At 50.7% G+C, this 24,306-nt stretch overlaps 2 protein-coding genes across 5 annotated transcripts in view; one reads left to right on the forward strand and one right to left on the reverse strand.

Annotated features, from left to right (window-relative positions):
* The window catches only part of PPP2R3A (protein phosphatase 2 regulatory subunit B''alpha), a 54,137-nt gene extending 48,963 nt beyond the window's left edge, over window positions 1-5,174 (forward strand). For all 3 annotated transcript variants that reach the window (XM_032697292.1, XM_032697293.1, XM_032697294.1), the window contains one exon: window positions 1,222-5,174. In XM_032697292.1, the coding sequence (XP_032553183.1) occupies window positions 1,222-1,318 (97 nt within the window). In that variant the 3' untranslated portion in view covers window positions 1,319-5,174. The remainder of the gene's footprint in view (window positions 1-1,221) is intronic.
* Window positions 5,175-7,193: 2,019 nt separating this feature from the next.
* On the reverse strand, window positions 7,194-23,369 carry MSL2 (MSL complex subunit 2). 2 transcript variants are annotated; one of them, XM_032697295.1, is made up of 2 exons: window positions 23,155-23,369; window positions 7,194-11,250 (listed from the first exon to the last, which is right to left on the reverse strand). In XM_032697295.1, the coding sequence occupies exons 1-2, from the start codon at window positions 23,294-23,296 to the stop codon at window positions 9,653-9,655; spliced, it is 1,740 nt and encodes a 579-aa protein (XP_032553186.1). In that variant the 5' UTR covers window positions 23,297-23,369; the 3' UTR covers window positions 7,194-9,652. The 2 variants fall into 2 exon arrangements, with proteins under 2 accessions (XP_032553186.1, XP_032553187.1); XM_032697296.1 differs by lacking the exon at window positions 23,155-23,369 and adding an exon at window positions 22,731-22,892.
* Between the last annotated feature and the right edge of the window lie 937 nt (window positions 23,370-24,306).

Raw genomic sequence — 24,306 nt, forward strand, 5'->3', positions numbered from 1 at the left:
TATTCACATGGAAGTACAGAGTTTTCCTCAGCTGCATCATAAACCAAGGAGTGATTAGAGAAGCTGAGGCACCTCCAAACATTCCCAGTCCATTCCTGGGTGGGGGAAGCAGGGCCTGCCCACAGGGACCAGTGAAGCAAAAAGTGGGCAAATTGCATATTTTCTGGCAACCTGGCTTGCATGGTCAGAACAGTCACTGGTGTAGGACCCAGAGCATTGTTTCCCTTCTCCCACTTACACAGGAATCCAGAAGGTGGCAGAATTACTAAGCAGGTGCTTCTCTTTGGGAAGAGTGGATGAAAATGTTGTCCGGGAAGGTCTCTCTGCTGTGTCCCCTCACCACACAGGGATCATCCACCTTCAGCACAGCATCCTCCCCCAGCAGGACACACTGACAGGCTCCAGGGTTGGGTTAGTGAAGGCAGGAACACCACAGGAAGTGGTAGAAAATTCCTTCTTGGCACATCCATGCTGGGGTATTAAAGGAGTTCATCTTTTGCAGCCCAGAGCTGCACTGGAGCTGTTCCTGTGCTGGCCATTGAACACCTGCTCCAGCAATTCCTTCACGAGCAGTGTTGCTTTCAGAACAAAAGGAAGAATTTTGTTTTCTGGGGAGCGCTGAGAAACTAACCTGGAGTGTGCTGAGACTGAAACATCCAAAAACATCCTTTCTCAGGGATGGGAATGGGCTGAGAGCCCCGGAGAGCCCCGGAGTGGTGACCTGTGTGCAGGGCACAGGACCCAAGAGCCTGAGCTGGGAATTCACAGCAAATCTCCTCAGGCCATGAATGCGAGTCCTGGATATCAAACCTCAGACACCCAGCATGGCCACAGGTGTGCTGTGCTGTCAGAACACACCTGAGCCAGAAGATGCTCTGCCCACCAGGTGTTTCTGGGCAGGCCAAGCCTCCTCTGGGGCCTGACTTTATTTCTGCACTGAACTGTTAAGGCTCTGGGAGCCACTGGCAATTGTTACTGAAACTGGATTCAAATTTTCTCCTGCTGAACACCAGTGAAAATTGGTTCTGGAAGTTCCAAAGGAGGATGGATGGAAGCACAGAGCCCTGGCAGCTCTCAGAGGGACTGCCCACACTGTTCTCAGTGCCTTAGGAACACCCTCCTCGAGCTTCACCTCTTGCATGCTCCTGTCTGTTAGCCACTGAAATAACTTACCTGACATCCCAAACACAGCTTTTAAAGACACGCCTTTTGTCTTTGCAGATCATGTGAAGAAGACTGTGATACAGATGAAGTCTTATCTCCCCCTGAAACTGGAGACAAGTCAGACAAGCTAGTTCTCTCAGATCTCTCAGCATAGAGAAGTGGAAGACACTTAACCAATCTCTTTCAAACTGGAGAGCATTCAGTCCCAAGGCACTTGGGGGTTTTCTTAAGTCCAGCATTGGAACAATGTGCTTTATTTGTACACTGTAACTTGAGAACCCTTTTTCTCTCCCTGTGTAATTGCAATAAGGTAATTTCTATAAAAAGGCTTTTTACAATGTGCTCTCGTGCACACTCATTGCCAATGGTGATGGCACCTTGTTTCATTTCTAGATGAATTCTGTTATGTCCCCAGATGTGCAATAAATGCCAGCATCTAATGGCTGCCTGTGCCAGCTGCATGCAGCACTGACAGTCAGTTCAGCCCTGTGCCACCCTGTCCCCTTGACTTTACACCAGGAGTGACAAAAGAGCTGTCAAATGAACTCCAATTTACATCTAGAAATCTTTTAAAACACAAGTCACAATCAAGTCCTTTTTGTTCTTCATGTCCTGGAAATGAAGGCAACGTGAAGGGAGAGTGAAGTCCCTCTGTGATTTGAACCACGAGCTCCTCCACGTGGTACTGGACACATTTCCCTGGTGCCCCTGTGGACAGTTCAAGCCCTCCACGATGGCACATTTCCCTGAGAACTGGAGGTACAGCTCACATTTCTACTGGGCATAAGATGATCTGCCTCTGTCCAGTGTTTTGTCTTTGTAGAATTCTGCTTTGTACAGGTGGGGTTTAGAGTATTTACAAAAGAAAAGGACATCTGCTGTTGAGCTGGTGTGTTAAACTGCTGTGCCTCGGGTGCCCCAGTACCGTCCATTCCCTGTTCTCCTCCTCCCCAGAGCCTTCTGTGACCTGGAGCCTACTCCCAGAGCCTCAGCTGAGATACTGAAGAGAGAAACCAACCCAACCTTTTAACTAGTAAAGGAGTTAGTCTGTGTAATTGCCAAAAATTTATTTTCTCCCCATGAATTAAGCCCCAGAGTCAGAGAGGAAATGCTGTAACTAATGAATTTTTGCTTTAAGTGCAAAAAAATTAAACTGACTTCCCCCCAGAATCCCAACTGGTGTCTCTGCTGACAGCACCCACTGCTGGAGCTGGGCCTCCCAGTCAACTAGTGCCTGTCTTTGGTTCCCAGGGGATTAGAACATCCTCTTACCAGTTCCAGGGATGCACAAACAGTTCTGGGCCTTGCCTTCCCAGCTGGCAGATTTTATTGTAACTGTCAGAGTTGGGCCCCAGTGTTTGGTTGGTGTGTGTGCACTGTGTGTCCTGTTCCCTCCCTGGAGAGCATCCAGCTGTGCCTCCTGTGTGCATCCCTGCAGAATTCCTGTGTCCATCCCTGCAGAATTCCTGTGTGCATCCCTGCCAGGATTCCTGTGTGCATCCCTGCAGAATTCCTGTGTGCATCCCTCCAGGATTCCCAGGATCCCCACTCCCAGCAGGCCCCTCCAGGTGGCAGAGCCCCTGTGTGTCCCCACAGACACTGGCATGAGGGAACACTGATACCTGTGGTACCTCCAGGAGTTAACCACCAAATCAGTCATGGGCTGATCACTCCACTGTGGCCTCAGCTTGTCCAGGAGCCTTTGGAGCCCAGCACCTGCCTCCCAGTGTCCAGTGGGATGTGCTGATGCCTCGCTGGGGTCAGGAGCTTCCTCAGGATCCAAATCTGAACAAGAGCCAGTTTTCAGTTGTACTGGGCTTGGAGATCTGTTCTTTTTCCTGACCAAAGCTGCTGTTTTATCCAGAGGCACATATACCCCCCAGGATCCTGGGCTTGGGGTGTAGAAACTTTTGGATGCCCAGGTTGTTGGCAAAGGCCCTGCAGGGTGACTTGCATTCCATAATGCCAGCTGTGAGCAGGGAGCACTGACCAGAGCAGGAGCAGCCTCTGGGAATGCAGCAAACACACAGTGGGTTTGAATCCATCTCCATCACTGGAACCTGCAGGGGAAAACCCTCCTGGGGCTCGTTCCACAAAGGCCCAAATGCAGCAGAACCTGGGGAATGACCACAGGATGGAAGTCCCACAACTGTTGGTTGTACCCAGCTCCATCCACCTTTTACTGGGAAGAACCTGGAGCAGGAATTCAGCCCTTCCCTGACTCCCAGGGCCCAGAGGGGCCTTTCAGTTGGATAACCTTTTAGATCTCTCCAAAGACAAAGATTCCTCAAAGCACAAGAAGAACCTGACCCTGTTCTAGGCCCAAGTGGAACCCCCTGGTCCTGCAGCGTCACCAGCTTTGAGCTCCAGCAGCACTGGGGTGTTCCAGCCTCAGTCACCCACCACTTCAGGCTCTTCCTCCTTCTGCAGAGGGGCTTAAACTCCACCCATCCATCTCCCACCACACCAGCCTGGACCGGTGCCTTTCTTTGGAGAACTCAGTGCCTGGAGCCTGGTAAAACTCCCCAGTTGCCTTCAATAAGTGGATCCAGGAGCTTGTAGCTGCTCTGCTGAGCCCTTTGGTCCCCAAACTCAGGCCCTCTCTTCTACAGACAGAGCTTCACTGCTGCTACAGCAAAGCAGAGTTAATCCAAACCCAATTCCTGCTCCTTAGTAGGTCAACACAAGCTAATCCAGGAAAAAAAACAATTTGCAGCAAATGTTTTGCATTATATATTAGAACAAATTACAGAAGTCACTCTTTTTGTGGTGGCAGTGCAAAAACCTGCAGGAATTTTAAGTTATTTACTCCAGGAGCAGGAATCCATTCCCTGTCACCAATGTACTTGAAAATATAACTCAGTAGGCACAGATGCTTTAGGAAAGAAGGTCTCCTGCACCCTGTTTGGGACTCAGCCCTGTCCACAGCTGCTCTGGATGGAGGATTAAACTCTGCAGGATTTAGGTGAGGTAAATTTGGGAGCTCCCATCCTACTTCTGAGCTTTTCTTTCTGGGATAGTCAAGACAAGGATGCTTGTGCCCACAGCAGCCTCAGGGCTCAGCCAGCTCCTGGAGCCAAGCAACCAAGGAATCCCTGCCCTGAGGGCTTGGAGGAGCCCCCCTGGCTCTGAGTCTGCCTCCTGTCAGTGCCACTTGAGATGCTGCAGCCCTTTAAGGCCAGATCCTGCCTTTTTCCTTGCAAACCCGGTTCACACTGGGCTCTATTTTGAGCTGGACCCGTTTCCTTAGGAGTGGTCAGAAAAGTGAGTAAATTCAGATTTGCTTGATAAAAATCCCTTTGTGCTTGTTTGTCCTCTCTGGTCTGCTGCTGTCCAGCAAAATTCCATCCTCTGTCCTTACAAACCCCCTGCTTTGGACCGTGTGTCCCCCGTGTGGTGTCTGTGCAGTGCTGAGATCACAGACACGGCTCAGTGTCGCTGCTGCCACGGTCCCACCGGGATTGTTGCTTCCTTCCTCCCACCCCTCAGCGGCACTCACTGCATCCCAGCTCCGGGAGCAAAGCCCGGGCACTGCCCCAGCTCCTCTCTGCCTGGGAGTGGCACAGACAGGGACAGCAAAGGGATTCCACTGCGCTCCTGAAGGAAGGGTTTAAGGGAGCTCCCTCGAGATGCTCTAACAAGGTACTGGGCTTAAGTTTCTGAAACAAAATAAGCCTGAAAGGCTAAAAAACGGCTCGTGGAAGTGTGGTTTTAACAGTCTGGATTTGGAGTTTCTAGATCAGGGCTATGCAAAAAACCCTGAACCTCAGTGACCAGCACGAGCTACTGTAAGGAAAACATGAACAGAGCTTCCCCTTCTGTGCTCCTCTCCTGGCTGTGGCACTGGGGCAGGGGCTTGGAAACTGAGCATTTAATAATAATAATGGTTCTCATACTTTGTAAAAGTAGTTTTGGAGACATTTTGTGCTGGCATGGTTTGACCTTTGTATTTTTACTTCGTAATTTCTTCTCTTTTTTTGGCAAATAAAGGACTTTTGAGTTTTAAAAGGGAAACCTGTCCATAGTGGTGGGGCGGAGTGTGACTGTTCACTCCACCTCCGGCTGCTGTCCCAAAATCACCTTCCCTGCTCTGGTGAGTTCACATCAGCACATCTGCCAAAGCCAGCAAAGCCAGAATTCCAGGCTTTCTTCTCACAAACACCGGGACAAAGCAGAGTGACCACTTACCTGCCTCACATCCTCCTCCTCAGCACGGAGCACTGTCCCTGGGATGACTTACCAAGACACCAAGCTCCCTCATTTGAACCTGGCCTGAAAAAAAAGGAGACATCCTCTGCATCTTTTGTGAGTGGAATGAAGGAAAACAAAACAAAACAAAGAGGAAAAGGGAAAAAAAAAAAGGTGAAAAGAAAAAACAGGAAAAGCAGTGATGCCTTTTCTAATTTTTATTATATGCTAATGCTCAAGCAGAGTGTTGCATCACCAGGGGGGTGCCCGAGTGTGTCTGTGTCACAGTCACCTTTTGGTGGGTTTTTTAGAATATCAAAAGCCCTTCAACTGGAAAAATGGACTTGTTAAGACCAAAGATGTGCCTGTGATGTTCCCAGTACCACCAGGAATAGCATTACCTGCCTTCCAGAGCGGATTTCCTCAGCTGTGCTGCACATTTGGGATGATTCTGCTTCTTTGGTTCGTTTCACCTCTCCAAGCCAGTTAGCAATCAAAAGTTGTTTTATAATTATGATTTGTATAGAATTTAAATCCATAAGAAATGCAGGGGGGGGAAGTGGTGCTTCTTGCCTGCAGTAAAAAGGTGCTGCTGTGCTGGATGAGGCCAGAATCTGCTCCATTCCTGGGCCACATCTCTGTGAGCTGTTCCTTGAAAGTCTTGGGGTTTCCCTGGAGGAGCAGCTCCTTGCTGTGCCAGAAGTACCTGCCTGGGAGAACAGGCTGCTCCGGTTTTATTTCCCTGTAACTCTGCAGGTTTTTCTGAACACTGGTGTTTGCAGGGGCTGCCTGGGGGGCACTGCTGGCAGGGCAGGCTCTGCCCAGGGAGCAGCTGGTGCTGCCAGCAGGAACATCTGGGACAGATCCCTGTGCCAGGCTCTGCCCCCAGGGGCCACACGAGCCAGAGGGGGAACGGCCCCTGCTGGGAGAGCAGCCAAGGGGCCACTGTGCTTCCCTGTCCCTCCTCCCTGTGGCATTTAATCCCACCCCACTGATTTATCTTGGAATCACTAAGGTTGGAAAAGACCTCCAGGATCCCCAAGTCCAGCCTTTGCCAGAGTGCCACCATGCCCATGGAACAGCATCACCAAGTGCAGCATCCACTCCTTCCTTGGACATTTTGGAACAGGTACCGTGTGTGATGCATGGGAAGAGCCTCTCCATTCCCAGGAGAAGGGGGAGAACTTCATTTTCTTGGAAGACCATGGTCAGACCTCGCTGGTCACAGCACTGATTTTGTACCACTACCCATGACCATGAACTGCTGCTTTTTCTTTCGGATGCAGCTCTACAAATTACGGGGGTTTTAATAAAGTTTGGAAGTTAATCCCTGTCTCCCAAGAGGACTGGGAAGAAAGCTGGAATATCACACACTTGCCTCTATGAAAAGAAATCCCTGAGCAGCTTCCTCTGTGCTAATGCTGAGAACAGTTCCCCAGATCCACAGTCCCTCAGGAGGAACACTGGGAATTCCAGCTGGAGCTCCACTGATCCTTGAACTGCCACCAGTGACTCCCCAGGCGGGGATGGGCAGGGGGCAGGGCCCTGCTCTGGGGGTGTGGGGCCGAGGTCTCCCTCTGCTCTTGGACCACGGGGAGGAAGGGCCCCAACCAGGACAGTTTCCAACTGGGACCGCTGCAGTTCCTGCCAGCACCGAGCTGAGCCCTCCCACTGCTCAGCTCCTCAGGAACAACTAGCCAGGAGGGCGACGAAACCAAAGCAAGCCAAGCCTAATTTAAACAATTACAGAATTAGTCATCACTGGACTAAGTAGTATTTAGAGCAGTATTCAGACAATAAGTTCAACATATGCCACACTGATGCCCTCAGCAGTTGCAAAATAGAATTAGAAAACTAACATTTATTAAATCAATTTGAATTTTAATATACATTTCAAGAATGTGGCAGCATAAAAGGAAATGTTTTTAAAAACAACCTGAATCTACCATTTGCAGTTTTACATGAACCATCAGGGCTCTCCTGTCGACAGCTCCAAAACACGCTTGACCTAAATTCTCCAACTTTTGGTACCGCACTGGATGCAGCAGTGAGATAGTAAAGATTCCAAATACTCCCACATTTCTGGAGCAAAGGTACTTTGTATTTAATTTAATGAAAGTCCTAAAAATGTACCATCAACAATCTCAGCAAAACTTAACAGCTCTGCAAAAGCATTCCCAAACAACCCATGCTGTGCAGTTCACTCCCAGCTCTGGGGGCTGCTTCGCTTACACGTAGTGGACTAATAAACAGATTTACATTAGTAGGTCACGATCAAACCACCAAATTAGGAACTGGTAGGATCCTTCTGGGTCAACACAAAAATCACATACAAGTTTAACTAAATACATTTTAATAGGACATCGTTAAATCTCAGGAGGGCTAAAAAACACAGATCTTAGGTACTCGGGTTGGCAAATAAAGACAAGAATACTAAGAAGCATTTTCCACCATTTACTCATTATCAAAAATATTTTTCAACTCTTCTTGCAAAACAAAAACAAAAAAGTACAGACTGGACACGTACATCACATTTTTCTTCCTATGGCTTTAACCCCCCACCCTGCCCACCCCACAGAAAAGACGGGGGGAGAAACAAACCAAAACCAACAAAAAGCTCTGACCACATTCACAGAAAATGACACCATGGTACACTACAAAACAAAAGGAGGTGCCATTTGTGTCCAAAGGGGTTTGCTCATGTCTCCGGTGAGGAACCGCCACTGTACGTGCTTTGTGCCAGGTCAAAGCCCCTGGCACCGCCCCAGGGGCCTGCGGGCAACGGGAGGTGGGAGCAGGGGAGGAACTCAACAACCCACACGCTGCTGAACACGCCCTTGAAACAGGAATTGCCTTTGAGATGAGACAGAAACGCTCGTGTTCTAGTCAGCCCACCCTCAGGTTGTGCTGTATCACTGCAAGAGGAGAGATTTTTGCCCTCCCAAAGCAGTCTGACTTCTGTAACTGCACAGCTAAACTCTTGGGCTCCCTGCTTAGGGACTGTGCTGGAATCAACCATCTTTGTGTAAAACTGAGTTCCTGACAGGAATTCTTTCATTGTAACACTTTTCCAGATAAGCTCTTGACAACTTTGTGTTATGTTTCCATTTTCGAGCCTTTTGGCCCAGGTTGGTTGAAAAGCACTGACCTTCAAAAGCTACTTTTAGCATTTTAGTAGAAAATGAGATAGATTTGGGGTGGAGTGAGCTATACATAGCTTATTGTGTTTAGCAAACACCCAGAATGTTTGACCTTGGACAGCCATCGATCCTCTGCCCCGGCTGGAAGGTGCCTGTCAGTGGAGAACTCCCCTCGGAGGGAGGAGCTGTCATGGTACAAACAGGACCAAAGTCCCCCCAGTGCTGTGGAATCTCTGTATCCTGGCACTGAAAATCAGCCAAGGGGTCTCTCTGTAACCCACAACCCCCCTTCTCTTCTCTAGAAGCAACAGCAGTAAAAACAGCAGGAACTCAAGAAGAAAACAGGGGGAGCAGGAAAGGGAGAGGATGGTGCTACCAAAAGTGGAGCCTTGGCTGGGTCCAAGCGCTGCTCTCCCCCTGCCAAAGCCAGCAGTGACATCACCCAGGGGGAGCTGGCACAGAGGGGTGACTGAGCAGGGACACGGCCCTGGAGCTGCCAGGGGTGATGTTGTTCCCAGGACGGTGTATCCGAGCAGTCTGACCTGGCATCTGCCCGACCCTCCTGCCCCTGCCTGCAGCCTGAGCTGCCTTCTGGCCTGTCAGCTTTGTAAGGTATTTACTAATCCTGTCTGTAATTGTGAGCTGTTCCCTAGAGCAGATACCCAGTTCCCACAGGCAGCCAGTACCTACCCTTGCCAGACTGTGTCCTCCTCCTGCCTTTCCCACAGGAGTACCGGGTCATTCCCTGCTCAGGGTGACTGTAACCCATGGACAGTCAGTCTTCCACACCACAGTGTAGCACCGTTGAGATGGACTAACCAGATGCCACCACTCTACACTGGAGCCGAAGCTTTGACTGAGCACAAAGCACGAGCAAGTACAATGAGGTCAATATATTCCTGTCAAAGATCTTGTGATAAAATCATTTACATCAGCAATCGATCTCAAACTATGAGGTGCTGTAAGAACTAAAAACAGTTTTAGGGTAACTCCTCCATTATCTGCAACTATTTCCCAGACACTAATACACAGAACATAGCAATGAAAAACACTTGATACAAGTGATCTAAACGCAGGAGCTCCAGCAAGTTAAACAGAACCATAGCTGCCTTAAACCTGTAGCAGTTCCCCTACGGAGGGCAGGGAAAAGAAAGACAGACTCAGCAGTCATATCTCATGTCTATAGCTTCATCCAAACTTTTCTCGTCATGTGTACTGGCAGCTAAAAACGTCGTTACTGGTGACCCTGTCACATTGATTACACTGGTGCTCGTGCTGGCATTGCGCACCGCAATGCTCGTCACGTTAATGCCCAAAGTCAGCCGGGTCTGCTCCAAGGCCTTTTCTGGCACTGCAAACGCCTCCAGCTTCTTCTCCCCGTTGGCCATGTAGGAGTTTTGGCAGCCACGGCATATGCAGTCAAGGCAGGCTTTGCGGTTCGAGTAGCAAGGGCAGCGTTGGCCACGGCAGGTAAGAACACTTGGATTTTGGGTGGCACGACCACATTTACACCCTTTCTTTTCTTGTGGCTTTTTATACACAGTTTTTGTTGGGCTTCCTGGCATAACGTTACTGCTGGGAACTTTCTCCTTTGCCTTGTCTTTCGTTTTCAGCACCCCCGGTTTGGCTTTCGGGTGGGATTTCTTAGGGGCATGTTCTAGGTTCTTTTTCATGCTTTTGTTAGACAGGAGCACAGTTTTACTGATTTTGGGGGTGGTGCCTCCGTTGGGTACAGTCGCAATGGGCTGCAGAGACATTTTGTTCTCCTGTTTCACCGTCACGGGAGCCGACGCTCCCAGGGTTGGGCCGCAGATGATGCTGGAGATGGGCAGAGGTTGGACCTTCTCACTGTCGCTTTCGGAGCGGGACCGCTTCCTGTTCAACTTCACCACCTTGGGCGTGGCCGCCGTGCAGGAGATGCCGTGAGGAGAAGCCTCCGTGGACATGAAAATGTTATGGCTGAGGGGAGGGGGGGAGAGCTGCAGGAAGGGGCCGTTGGCCATGTTCGCCTCCAGGCCGGGCTGCAGGCCCGAGTCGCAGACCTCGGTGCCGGACACGGTCTCCAGGCTGCGCAGCACCTCCTCCACGCTGAGCAGCAGCGACCCGCCCGGCTTCATGTCCTCGCTGAAGCCGCAGATGTCGATGCCCGCGGGGCACAGGTCGCCGCCCGACACGGGGTCGCACACGGGCTGCAGGCCGCCCGGCAGCTCCTCCGTCTTGATGTAGTCCCCGGCGCCGCAGACGTCGATGGCGCTGGCGTGCTCCGGGGACGGCAGGCTCACCCCCAGCTTCTCCCCCGGCAGCCCGTTACAGCTGGGCAGCCCGTTGATGGCCGAGCCCCGGCCGTCCGCGTTGTGCGCGGCCTCGGGCACCGAGGGGAACCCCGCCGGGGCGTCGCTGGGCAGCTCCGAGGTGGAGGGGACCGGGGAATGTGTCAGGCACAGAGCCAGGGCTGCGTCGGAAGGTTTCTCGGCGTCCTCGTGCAGGGGGGACCCATCCTTGAGCAGGGCCAGCAGGTCTGCCGAGCAATCCACGGCCTGGATGATGTCCCGGGCCAGGGGCGTCTGTGTGATGTACTCGCACAGCTTCTTGTAGCAGTTCACCAGGATGCTCAGCTGCTTGTTCTCCTCAAACTGCTCATAGTCCTTGCACCAGCTACACGACGGTTTCATCATCATCTTCTTGCCTTTACAGGTTTTGCAGACATAGTGCTGGCATGTGGAGTTGGTGGGAGCAATAGGGTCTTGTAGCAAATTTCCTAAGGGAAAAAGAAAGAGGGAGATTACGATGGACTCAAGGCAGGTTTCCTGGACAGCAGGGGATTAATTTTTTGTACTGTCAAAAAAAATTGCCTCAGAAAGTTCAGCTGGTGACCAGAAAACGTCCCATCCCAGTGAAAGCCTGTACAAACCTCACAGCTGCCCATCTGCTTTTAAAACATTAAATAAGAAATCCATCCCACCATCACTGGTTGTGTGCTGCAGTCTCTACAAACACTCTCAGCTCCAACACCGCCAAGCCTCTTGTCCCCTTCAGTTTTGTCCACGGAAACTTATGGAACACACAAGATTTCTAGGACTTTACTGAAAGTGTGACTATAAACTCCCATGACAAGTTACTGCAGAGATTTTAATGGAATTAGGAAAAACAAATGGCAATAGAGCAGAGGGAAACTCTAAACAGGATGTAAAAACGATGGAACACCCACCCCAAAGGGGAAGGAGACACAGCAGACTCTGTGTTACTTTTCATTTAGTGTTTAGTGAAGCCATCAGAATGAAAGGATTTTCTCTGAGATCTTACTGTTAAGAATAAAAAACTACTAAAAATCAGTTGCTAAAGGAATCCACACACACCTGACAGCACAGAAAGTCTCAGAGCCCCAACACTGACAGCGTGGAAGGTTTTGTCTTCAGATCCCCAAAACTGTAAAAGCCTGAAAGAGTGGTTTTGGTTTTCCTTAAAAACAACCTAAATATCACCTAAGGATAAAATGGGAAAGAACTAAAATTCTGTACAGAAACAATCCAAGGAGTTCCTATATCCAGCCAGTGACAGGACTGCTTTGCTATTTCCAGCCAGCTCCAGGCCAGGAAGATATTCCATCTCCCAAATTAAATTGCAGAGTATCTCTGCCATCCCAGCACCAGGGCTCCCCTCCTCTCCAAGCAGCACATTCTCAGCTTTGATCAGCCCCTTCTCCCAGAAGGAGCCTCTGTTGGATGAGTTACAGCCATCAGGGAATTCCCACCCAGATTTTCCAAAGTGAAAACATGCTGCTAAGGCAAATGAATAAAATTAAACCATTTGGGAAGAGGAAGCAAAATGCATATATCAAACTGTCTGAGAGAACAAAACAAACACAACAAATACAAAGATATTTTCTCTCATTGCTCACTTGCCTGATACCTTTTCCCTGCATTCCCTGATCCCATTTTGGGAAAGGGCTGCTCCAGCCCCCACCTGAACTGTCTTTCGGGAAGTGTGGCTTGATGCAAACTGGGTTTTGAGCCACAAATCACAAGAGTCAGTGCTGAAGTTGCCCTTAGATAGTATTTTTTCCATAAATTGAGCAAAATACAACTGTTTAGAAAGCTGGGAGGTGGCACAGACAGTGTCACCAATGAGACCTGCCAGGACAGTGTGAGCAGACCCACCATGAGAAGACAGAAAACACTCTTCGAGTCAAACCATGGAGATTTAAAGCCAACAGGTGGAACTTGGAGTCACAGGGTCCAACCCACAGTGGGAATTCCCATTTCTGTTATCAGTTCCCTTGAAATGACACGATACCAACAGAGGCAGAGGGGGCTACCATGGTCCTCAGATGGATTTGATTTTGGGAGTCCCTAATTCCCATGGGGAGGACAAAGCCAACACCTGAAACCACAGCACAAGTCGTGTCCCTCAGCAGGAGCTCACCAACACTGGAGCTGGAGCCTCTCCAGCAGGACAAGCAGGAGGCAAACACCCCAAACACTTCTTCCTTTAATGCTCTGACACTTCAGAGCCAGAGCTTCCATGGCCAAAAGCCACCAGCATTAACAGCCAATTAATACCCAATTAGAATCATAGAATCAGCTGGGTTGGAAGGGACCTCCGAGATCATCAAGTCCAACCCTTGATCCAACCCCGCCGTGGTTCCCAGCCCATGGCACTGATGCCACATCCAGTCTGTCCTTAAACACCTCCAGGGACAGAGAATCCACCACTTCCCTGGGCAGCCCATTCCAAGGGCTGATCACCCTCTCTGGAAAGAAATTCTTCCCAATATCCAACCTAAACCTCCCCTGGCACAGCTTAAGACCATAATTAATTAATGACAAAGCCCACCTTCAGCCCCCCTTTGCTCCCCCCGATGCTAAGGCTGAGTTCTGATGCTTTACAGAACTAAAACACAGCAGAGACGGGGCCAAATGAACCAGATACCATTTTAACTCCTAATTAGATTTTTAAAAAGGCATCGCCAACTGTGCGTTTTATTCCTCCCAAAAATACATTTGGCTGGAACTCCTGAGTGAGTAGGAATGCTAAAAGAGGGTGCAGCAAAATTTAAATTTCCAGAAGCTCTTGAGGGAAAACCAGACGGACCGACAAGAAAAAACACTCCCCCTGCTCTCACTGAGGGGAGAACAGAGCGAGTGCTCCTCTCAGTAAATGCCAGGCAACCTACACGGGAGAGACATCGGGAATGCCTGGGCTCAGGGAAGAGTTTCAGTTGGAGCTCAGAGCTCACTGAATATTCATTCTCCAAAGTTTCTCTCGCCTCTGGATTCTGTGGCACAGCTTTAGTATTGGTAAGTTAAAAAAAGGAAAGCCAACCATGAGATGCCAACTGCCATCCAATGAAGTTTCACCCCTGTGATGCCCAGCAAGCAGCACAGTCCCACACACACAGCCCTGAGCTGCCCCCTGAACCTGCAGGTTTCCACTGCAAGGCCTAGACTACACCTCTGCCTGGTGCCCATCAGTGCCACCCCTCTCTATAAATTGAATAATTTATATAGATCTGTAAGAAGTAAAAATGGTGGGCCCTGAGAATGTGATAGTTTTTCCCAGTAACAATTTAACATTTCTCTGAGGTAAATTGAATTTGTCGTTCTCCCGAGCAGCCACTCCCCCCTGTGAGATCCTCCACGGTTACTCCACTGCACTGCCCTCCGGGGCTCGGTGTTCCTAAACCTTGCCCTGTCTGTTCCCTCTTTTGCAAGGGCTGTATTGATACACCCAAAGCAGAACCACGTTCTTACAAAGCCTCCAATAAGAGACTTCCCCTCCACACCAGCTCTTAACTACCCAACTTCCACAAAGCTTGACTTAATATGAGCACTTAAATTCCATGAGCAGCATGCACAGAGGAAAGACTTCTAATACCTGATTTGCCAACCATCCGAGTCCTGGACAGGCTGCACCGGCAGGGAGGTCACTTAAAGCACAAGCAATACTTCCTATTGTGTTCCTTAATGAGCATCACTTCACAGCTGCAGGGACAGGGGAAGCACCTGCAAATTGTATCTCTGGGACCGAAGGGAGAAAGGGATTGGGAATCACAGCAATTCTGAGGTGTCTGTAGCCAGTAAATGGATGAAGTTCACTGGGAAGAAAGGCTTGGAACAGTCACCTCCTGCCATTCTCACCTGGGAGCAGAAAAGGGGCTGAACACAAATAACTCATTTAGGGTCCTTGGAAGTGCTACTGAAACATAATAATCCTGCCTTTTTTACCAACTTCAAATCTTAAGAATCATATTATTAAATCTTAATTTCATGAAGTGAAATAGAAAAAAGTATATCAGTTTTTGTTACAAACAGAAGTGAATGTGTGGCTGGGATTGGTCTCTAACATTGGTCAGGCAGAGGTCTTTAATCCTCAGCTGCACTGGGGTCACCAGGACCCCTGGGCTCTGCAGGGCACAGGCAGCACTGGGAGCTCCTCTCACTCCACTGTGCTCTCCCACTGTGGTAGGATGACACCCATGGAAAAGAGGAGCTCACCTGCCCCAGTCAATCTGTGCACATCAAACATCACAATTACAGTGACCCTGATTTCATTGTTAAACCAAGACTGCAGGGCTAGAAATGCTGAGGAACAGGAAGCTCCATCCCTCTGGAGCAACACACATGGCAAGGACCCCAAAGTCACATCCAGAAGCTGGACTGCTACACTTCCAGCCTTTTCATTTCTGGATGAAACAGGATCTGATTGTTTCTACTAAAATAATTACCAAGAGCCAGTGAGCTCCAACAAATTGCCTCACTGAGGCTCCAGAGCTCAGCCAAAGGACAGGAGCTGGTTCACTCCACAGGGTTTTGTGTCCAGCCACCCATCCACCTGCAGCTGCTCCTGGAAAGAAAAGCTCTGCTCTCCCCTCCACCCTCCCACCCCACACAGCACCTTTCCACCTCAGGAATGATCAGCTGGAGCCCACTGAAGAACAAGCAGCTCCAAGAGGCTTCAAAGCAAAGCATGCAAAAGGAAACCCCCTCCCAAAGCACAGCATCTCCCGGGCACTGTGTGCAGAGCTCCTGCCGACAGACAGGCAGGCATATGATGAGCAGTGAAAAGGTCTGTCAGCCATCTGCAGAGGGAGAAAATAAACGTGGAAGATCTGGCTGATTCGGGGGGGAATCTGCATCCTTACTAAAGGAGAAGGGAACTACACACACAGCTCACAGAGGGCAGAGCAAGGGTTAAGTGCCAGGGATGGCACAGCAGGGAAAGGTCTCCCTCCACAGCCCCCCACAGGCCTACCCTGCCCTACCCCACTGCTCCAGGCAGGACAATGTTTGGCAGCCCCTCCCAGCACACAGGACCTGCCTGGATCCCCTGGCAGAGGTGCCCTGTCACCCAGGATCAGGGATCCCACCCACTGCAGTGTTCCCAAAACACCCCAGCGTTTGCAGCGACCACACTCTTGGCTGATGGACACAAATACACACATTCCCAGTATTCCCAGTGCAAAGCTCTGAACCCACGTCTGAAACACGGGTGGAAGCAAGGGGAGTTCACAATGACAACACTGGAAATATTATCCTCTCGGGGTTTGAGACAAGGGTTTGTAGATAGAAATAGTTTCATTCAATCAAAAAAAAAAAAAAAAAAAAATAAAAAAAAAAAAACCAAACCCAAGCCTCTCAGCACACGGCCCTTTTTGAGGAACAAGGAGAGTTCACCTGGGAACTCAGGGACAGTTCTCTTCCTGAAGACACCACCTCGCCCTCAGATCACCACAACTCCCACAACAGTGCCACTGGAACCCAACCAAAGACAGTCACAACCACTGTCAGATTCCCATGGGGTGAAATGGAAATGTGGGACACAAAATAGCATTAACAACCCCCCCCAAACCAACTAAAAATACTTATTTCAAAATTTCATTAGAGAAAACATTCTGCTGGCTATTCCTGAGCATCCTGCATCAACAACTAGGAAAAATGAACTACAGAAAGTATTAGCCTCATATAGGGATGGTAGTGACTAATGAATTAATGATTGTGTAACTCTTTGGAGGAATAAAAAGGGCACTATTTTTGCCTGAACACCATGGGAACCCAAATTAACCATGATCAGAAGATAGACTATTTTTCTGCATATTTGGAGAATTACAGTCAATCTCTTTAGCTAAACTTCAAGGAAAGAAAAATATGACAACAAATTGCATTTGAAGTGCAGAAGGGACTGCCTTCTTCTCAGGGTCCACACCCTTCATAAGAAACAACAGAATATATTCACTAAGTCCTATGTCAAAGTTTTATTTCTGTTTGAAAGTCTTTGTGTTTACAAAATCCCTGACTGGAAGAATTCTAAATGTATTTTTAACAGAATAGGTGGTAAAGTTCAAACTTTGAGGCTAAAAAAAAAAAAAAAGATTAATTCATCATTTTCACCATCCAGAGTAAAATTTTCACATAATGGTGTTTTTCAAAAGTCAAGGTTGCTATGTTTTCAGAGGTTTCAAATAGCAAAGTTAACATCTCTCCTCTAGGTGTAAGATTAATGTGTTTCCATGCAGCAGAAACGCTCCAAAGAGTTAAAAGCTGCTTTGAAAGTTGAGGATTCAGTCGATCACATTCCCTGAGCAAACCCAATAGGAATGAAAACCATTTTTCCCCCCCAAACAGAAGCGCTTGCACAAGGTTAGCCAGGCACTCCTGGAGTAAACTGTGCTCCCCGAGGCCCCTGAGTAGGAGCCAGCCCTGAGCACACACAGAACAACAAATTACTGAAGGACTGGGAGTCATTCCTGGGAGGAGCAGGGAAACCCGTGCTGTCCAACAAGCACCGTGCTCGAGGAGGGCTGTGCTGGGCACCAGCTCTCCACTCAGTTACTGCACCCACAGAACGTGTTCTGCCCTCACAATGAACTCCAGTGGAACATCCAGGAGTTGATGTCTAAATACATCAGCCCGTATTTAGACAACCTAATCTGCAAATGGTGAGATGGCAAAGGAAACAAACCCAGAGGAAGGTGTGTTTGAGTGCCCTGTGCCCACAGACTGGGACAACTCAGCCATCCCATAAAGGTGCCTCTTGGCCACACATTAACTCCTCTTGACCCACCCTGGAAGGCAATGGTTTAATCACTGTCCTCAGGGACCAGCAGAGCCCATCCATCCCCTCCAGAGCCTCGACAGGAACACTCATCTCCAATCCTATGAGAGCAAACCCTGAACCTCCCCTGGAAACCACTGCCAGCCAGCCACCGGGGAAACCAGAGCCACTTCTCTTCCTACTCCTCCTTTCCTTCGGAGACAGAGCAGCATTTGGAGTTTGGAAACCACTCCCAGCTCAACGGGGAGGAGCTGACGTTATCAACACTTCTGCAGCGACAAGGCACTGCCCCCCAGAGTCACACCCGGGATTTAAAAACAGGAAAGGGACGCAGGGAATCGGAGTGGGCAGATTTTGAGAGGAAGAGAAATCATCCCGCGTGTTCTTGGCTAAAAATTGGTGCCCTCAGAGATGTGAGTGGACATCTGATAGACAACTGCTTCTCCAAAAGAAGAAGAAAAGGAACACCTACAGCAGGTAGGTATATATATACAGAAGGTATTTGAGAGGTACCCAGGCCCCCAGTCCACACTCCCCGGTGGCTGTTTCAGAGATTCTGGTTATTCTGCATATTCTTCACAAATTCCAAAGTATTTTGGCAACTACTCGTGTAATTTTTAAGGGGAAAATAACATACTTTTAAAAACCACCATAAGGTGATACCTGGACAGTATTTTCATCATTGAAAACTGAGGAAAAAAGAAAATGTCGATGAAAAAATACCTAAAAAAAAAGCCCAGAGCCAGATCACTTCTCAAACGTAAAAGGCAACTCCAATCATGAATCAGCCTTCACTCTCCTTAATCCAGGGAGAACAGACAAGGAAGGAGAGTTCTAGGCTAAAGTCTTCCATCATGAAACTTAAATAGACTTTTTCACTTTAAGACTTTGATATCTGGGTTTAGCTCAGCCATGCTCATTTCCCAAACAGAAAATCCAGCACCATGCACATAATTAAGTTTTATTACAGTGGGAATTTGTTTCTTCTCCCTCCTTCCATCTCTGTGCCAGGAAATTGAATTTTCTAGGAAGTTTCAATCTGTTTAGGTGCCACTCAACCCTGTCCCCTTCTCCGAGGGACAGCAGGTAAGTGCTGCCTGCCCCAGGCTGTCTCCCTGCATCCCTGTCTCTCCTTCTCCACCACTGACAGGGAAACTGCTCACTCCAGAGCCACAATTCCCTGGCATTCCCCTTGCTTGTGGTGCTGCTTCCCCCAGAAACTTGCAGGAATGTTCACATCAAAGATTAATCAAACTGTAGAGGCCTAATTCCCATCATTTCCTGGTGACCAAGTGCAGCCCAAAGCACTGGGACACCCCTGAGGACACCCGGACCAGGGAGGGGTGTGAGGGACACAGCACCTCAGAGAGGGGGGAGGAAGAAGAGGAGGAGCCTTCACATGGACAGAAGGGCACAAAGAGGGAGAATTTTACACAACTACATGGAGGAACGTCAAACCCAGCCAGCAGAATGGGCCCCATAATTCCATTGATAAGTATAATTGATTATAACATGTAATTATATTATATACTCCATTCAACCTATATTGGCAGTATAAAACTCTCAAAAACAGCCTGTTACATTTACACAAGAGCAGGAGGGAACTATCCCTACACTAATCTTTACACAGGAAAACAAACAGTCAGCAGTTTTTGTTTGATTTTTTGGCAATCCATGGCATTCCCACGCTTGGGAGTTGCTTCCACGATGCTACTGCAGCCCTGAGCCTCCAACCCCCTGACCAGAACCACCAGGAGCTGCCTCAGAGCACTCGGGGGAGGGCTGCAGGAGGCACCAGGCAGGGCTCTCATGGGCTTTCTTTGTTCCTCCCCACCCCTACTCTCCCTACAGCCACGTGTTGTCTCACATCCCCTTCCTTGGATTACAGGATGTGTAAGACAAGAACTGTGTTCCCATCCTGTATTTCGCAGCCGGGTTCCTGGCCAGGCATGAAGTGCTGTCCCACAGCCCTGCCACCCTCCTGGCACTTCCCCACTCTGAATCAGCACTAACAATCTTTCACACCCCTTTGAAATATCTGCCAGGGGTTCCAGGGTGAGGTTTCCCGGGGAGAAAACGCTCAGCTGATCTCACTGGCAACTGTATCTCCTACAAACATTTCAAGTGAGTTTCGGAGAGGGCTGTTATTGCTGAAAAGCAGCTGAACCTCTGACTGACCTGCAGTGACCTACCTGGGATTTGAACCTGAGAAAGGCACTGTTAGGAGAATTTTATCCCAACAGGCAGGACTTTTAAAACATACAAGTTTGCTGCATAAATTCCACTAAACTATTTTTAAATTAAACATGGTGTTAATATGCAACTTAATAATAATCCCTTTATTCCAGAGACTGGAACTTGTATTTCACATCTTCCAAACACACAAGGCACAGCCCCTCTGCCTAATGCACACTCGGGAGCAGTTATTTTTAAGTTGTAAGAGCTCTAGGAAATACTGTCTTATACATCCCTGTAAAAGGCTGATGTATCACCGCCAGCACTGTCCAGGAAACTGTCACATGATCACACTTAAGTCCTAGAAATACACACACGGCCAGAGCAGAAGTGAACCTTCATCCCCCACGAGGCAGGAGGAGCCCTGAACCCCCCCCAAACAGCCTCAGTGACTCCAGTGACACACTGTGTTTGCATTTGGGCTTTGTCCTGCTCAGCTCCCTGTGTGCCAATCCGAGTCTGAAACCAGGGCTGCAGTTGAATCTTATCGTTAACGGGGGCCCAAAAGCTCCTGCCAGCCCTGCTCTGTGAGCTGGGTACAACACTGTGGGACCACAGGGAAAGCCCAGGAATGTCAGGTTTGTAGAGCTGGCACTCATTTCCCCTAAAAACTGTTCCCTAAAATTAAAGGGACAATCCTGAGCGTGGAATTCAGACCCACAGCCTAACAAAGCACTACAGGGTGCACAGGGATCACACACTGAGGGAATGGCACAAGGAGCCCTCACCTGGGGAGTAACTTCCCAAGGGAATTCCTGCAAGTCCGACACTTGAGACTTGAACTGCCACTGATAATTCAGGCACCATTTCTCCAACAAAGCACAGTTTTTACACCTTTACAGTCCAGACAGCATCTGCTGAGGTCTGTGCATGGGAAGTGCCCCAGAAGACACCCAGAGTCCTGTGCACAGGGACCCAGAGCCAGGCCTTGGATCTCATGGCCCAAACAACAGGGTAGAAAGGAGTGGGCATCTGACAACCTTTTATGAATTTAAATTTAAAAAAACCCAAACCCACAAACAAACAAAACCAGCCCCACGCTGTAAAGTTTTGGGTGGTCATTGCACCCACAGTTGTGATCTCCCAATGCAATCTTTACTTCGGTACTTTCAAAACACCCACATTAAAAAGGTTCTGACAATTGGATAGTTTCAGTGACTTTAAACATGCAGAAGCCCTTAGCACTGAAGTACAGAACAGAAAAAGAGCATTTTAAAAATACCCCAGCGAGGTCAGAGGGATCAAGAGTGAAGGAGGCACCAAGAGAAGTGGGAGGAAAGGAACACAACAAGCAAACAAGAAAAAGAAGGTGGATTTGGTTTTACCAGTGTGAGCTGCAGGTTTGTGAGTGCTGGGGAACCCCAGAGTGGGCAGTGCTGCCTGCAGGGTCCAGAGAGACACCTGAGGAACTGCAGGACACAAACTCTTTTACTGCAGAGCTTCACAAAGAGCCTGGAATTTCCTGAGGCCTCTGGATGTGCCACCCACAAACAGGAGCCCAGAGGCAGAGATAAGGCTGGGTCATCACTCAGGCTAAATACTGAAATAAACAGCAGCTCCAGTTATCTGAAAGCTGGACACAGCAGGGAAAACATAAACCAAATGAATAACCTTGACATTCAATTAAAACAAAGGATGAAGAGAGAAAGGGGGACCATGAAGGATAGTCTGTAAGTAGGAACATCCATGGAGGCACAAGGCAAGAGAAAAAAAAAAACAAACTAAAAAGCATGGTTTGCTCTACCAAACTCAGAGTGAGAAAAAAGCCAAGCAAGAAAAAAAGTTGAAGAGGGGAAAAAATATTCAGAAATTTGGGCAGAGACAAATTAAAGAGAGATGATTTCAATAGCACAGAGTGTAAAAACAGGATTGCAAAAGGCCAAGAAGGGAAGAAGTCAAGGCAAGCAGAACAAAGAACACATTTCAGAAGACCAGGCTTAAAGTGGAGAGGCCAGATAGCACAGCAGTTAGAAACACACAGTCCCTATGTAAATAGCTTATTAAAACCAAATCAGAACAATATTTGCATATTTTTGGGCAAAAGCACTCTGGTGATTGACCCAAAGCAGGAAGGACTTACAGGGAAAAAGCACAGTCAGGGCTGAATTAACCAGCCTAAGGTAATAAGAAATAAAGAGCAGAGGTGCATCAATACTGACATCAGGGTTCCAGGAGGAAAAAACACCTCAAATTACTCCAGGAAGTGACGCTGCAGAGATCCTGGGAACGGGCTCCCTCCTTCCCACTACAAACAGATCCCTATTTTCTAAGACTTTAAATGGGAGGAGCCAATAGCTGGAGGAGAGGAGGGATAGGAAGCATCTAACACTGGCTTAGCAGCCTCGACAGCTGAAACCCTCCTCCTGAAAATAAATACAATATTTCACTTTATAAACCCCAGTGATTCAATTCAAGCCCAGTGCGAGCACACACAGCAGCAACGACAAACACGGGCAAACACAGCCAGGAAAACACGAACGCGGCTCAAAACTACCGCAGGGAAAGAAGGAGAATTAACAAATTAATCAACCGAGAAGTCCAAGAGCTCCGAGCCCTCTCCCGACACCGACCGAAGCTGCAAAGGGAAGTTCAAGAAGGGCTGACAGCTTATCCCAGAGCTTCCTCCCGAAGGGCCACGTGCCCCCACTCCACAGACACAGCAGGACGCGGTTCCTTCCCAGCGCTCCCCAGCCTGGAACACCGAAATTCCGGACGCCGCCTTTGCCCGCAGAACGCTCTTTTTTGGGGGGGATGGGAGTGGGGAAGGCCCAGCAGACCTTCGGCCCGTTTGCTCTTTATGGTGATTATTGTCACAGGGCATATAGGCACATTAAAGAAAAAAAATCAATTATTGTTTATGCCCGCCCCAAATTCCAGGCTTTCAATCGGAATTACTTTTTGTTTACATTTCAAGGGGGAGGGAGGGAAAGTTAGCAGTTCCTCTTTCCCTACCTCCACGGTCTGGGGATTGTTTGGAGTATCTTTTACCACGCTGGCTCTTAGTCGTGGCTTTTTTAAAGCGATTAGCTCCACCATGGCAGGGTATTCCAACAGCCACTCCAGCGGGGTGTTCCGACAGCCGCTCGCTCCCGCACCCCGGAGCGGTGCCCGCAGCACAGCGCCGTGTTTTGGGGAGCTCCCACAGCCCCGTGCCCGCCCTGCCCCGCGCCGGGGGCGGGATTATCCCGACACTCTTCCCACTGCACCTTCCCGAGCCGCCCCCCCGGCGGGGCCGCGAAACTTTCCCTGGAGCTGCCTCGGGCCGGGGCGAGGCCAGGCCGGCACAGCCCCGGTGCAGCCCCGGCCCGGCCCGACCCAGGGCCGTGCGGGAGCCCCGGGCAGCCTCATTGTGCAGGAACAAAAGAAAGATCCTCACCGCACACGCAGCAGGAGAGGGACTGCCTGAAGTAGGGCAGGAGCTTGTTAATCTCGGAAAAGGACTGGGGGTCCCCCGGGTCGTAGTTGAGCACCAGGCGGCTCGCGGACACGTAGAGAGCAGTGGCATTCACGGGGTTCATCGCCGCCGCTCGCTCGCCGCCGGCTCCGCGCTGAGAAGAAGGTCCGCGCGGGCGGCGGGCGCGGGTGGCCCCGGGGCGGGGGCCGCCCGGGTGTCACCTTGGTCCGGGCCGCCCGGGGCCGCGCGGCGGCGGCGGCGGCAGCGCGGAGGGGCCGCGCCGGCTCCTCCTCCGCCCCCCGCGGGGCCTCGCTGCGAGCGGCGCCTCGGCGCGGGCGGCGGCGGCCGCGCTACTGCAGCTGCGGGCGGGCCATGCCCGCACCGCGGGCCCTGCTGCTGTCGGCGCCTCCCTCAGCGGCGGCCCGGCATGGCGGCGGCCGCAGGCACGAACCGCGGGCGGGCGCGGGGCGGCGGCGGCGGCGGGGCCGCGCTGCCCGGGGCGGCGGGGGCGGCGGGGCTGTGCGCGGGCTCAGCGCGGCCGCATCCCCCGGCGGGGCGGCGGGCCGGGGCAGGGCCGGGCCGGGCCGGGCCGCTCCGCTGGCGCCGTTAGTCCGCCCGTCACTGCGGGGCCATCGCCGCGCCCGCTGCGCGCATGCGCCGCCCGCGCCCCGCAACGGGGGGCCGCGCCAGCGCCCCCCAGCGGCGCCCGCGCCCCGCCGCGAGACACGGGCTGCGCGCGCCCGCCGCACGGGGGCGGGGCCCGTGGGGGGGGGCGCGCGCCGCTGACACGCCGTGAGGCGCGGGCTGAGGGAGTGGGAGCGGCGTCGGCCCGGGAGCGCCCCACACACCGGGAACCACGGGCTGAGGGAGCGGGAGCGGCCCGGGGAGCGCCCCACGCACCGGGAACCACGGGCTGAGGGAGCGGGAGCGGCCCGGGGAGCGCCCCACGCACCGGGAACCACGAGCTGAGGGGCAGCCATCGACCCTGGAGTGCCCCACACACCGGGAACCCCGGGCCGAGGGGCCGCCATCGGCCCTGGAGTGCCCCACACACCGGGAAACCCGGGCTGAGGGAGCGGGAGCGGCCCAGGAGCGCCTCACACACCGTGAGCCACGGGCTCACGGCCTCAGCCA

This window comes from Chiroxiphia lanceolata, chromosome 10 (assembly GCF_009829145.1).
Source record: "Chiroxiphia lanceolata isolate bChiLan1 chromosome 10, bChiLan1.pri, whole genome shotgun sequence".
Lineage (NCBI taxonomy): Eukaryota > Metazoa > Chordata > Aves > Passeriformes > Pipridae > Chiroxiphia > Chiroxiphia lanceolata.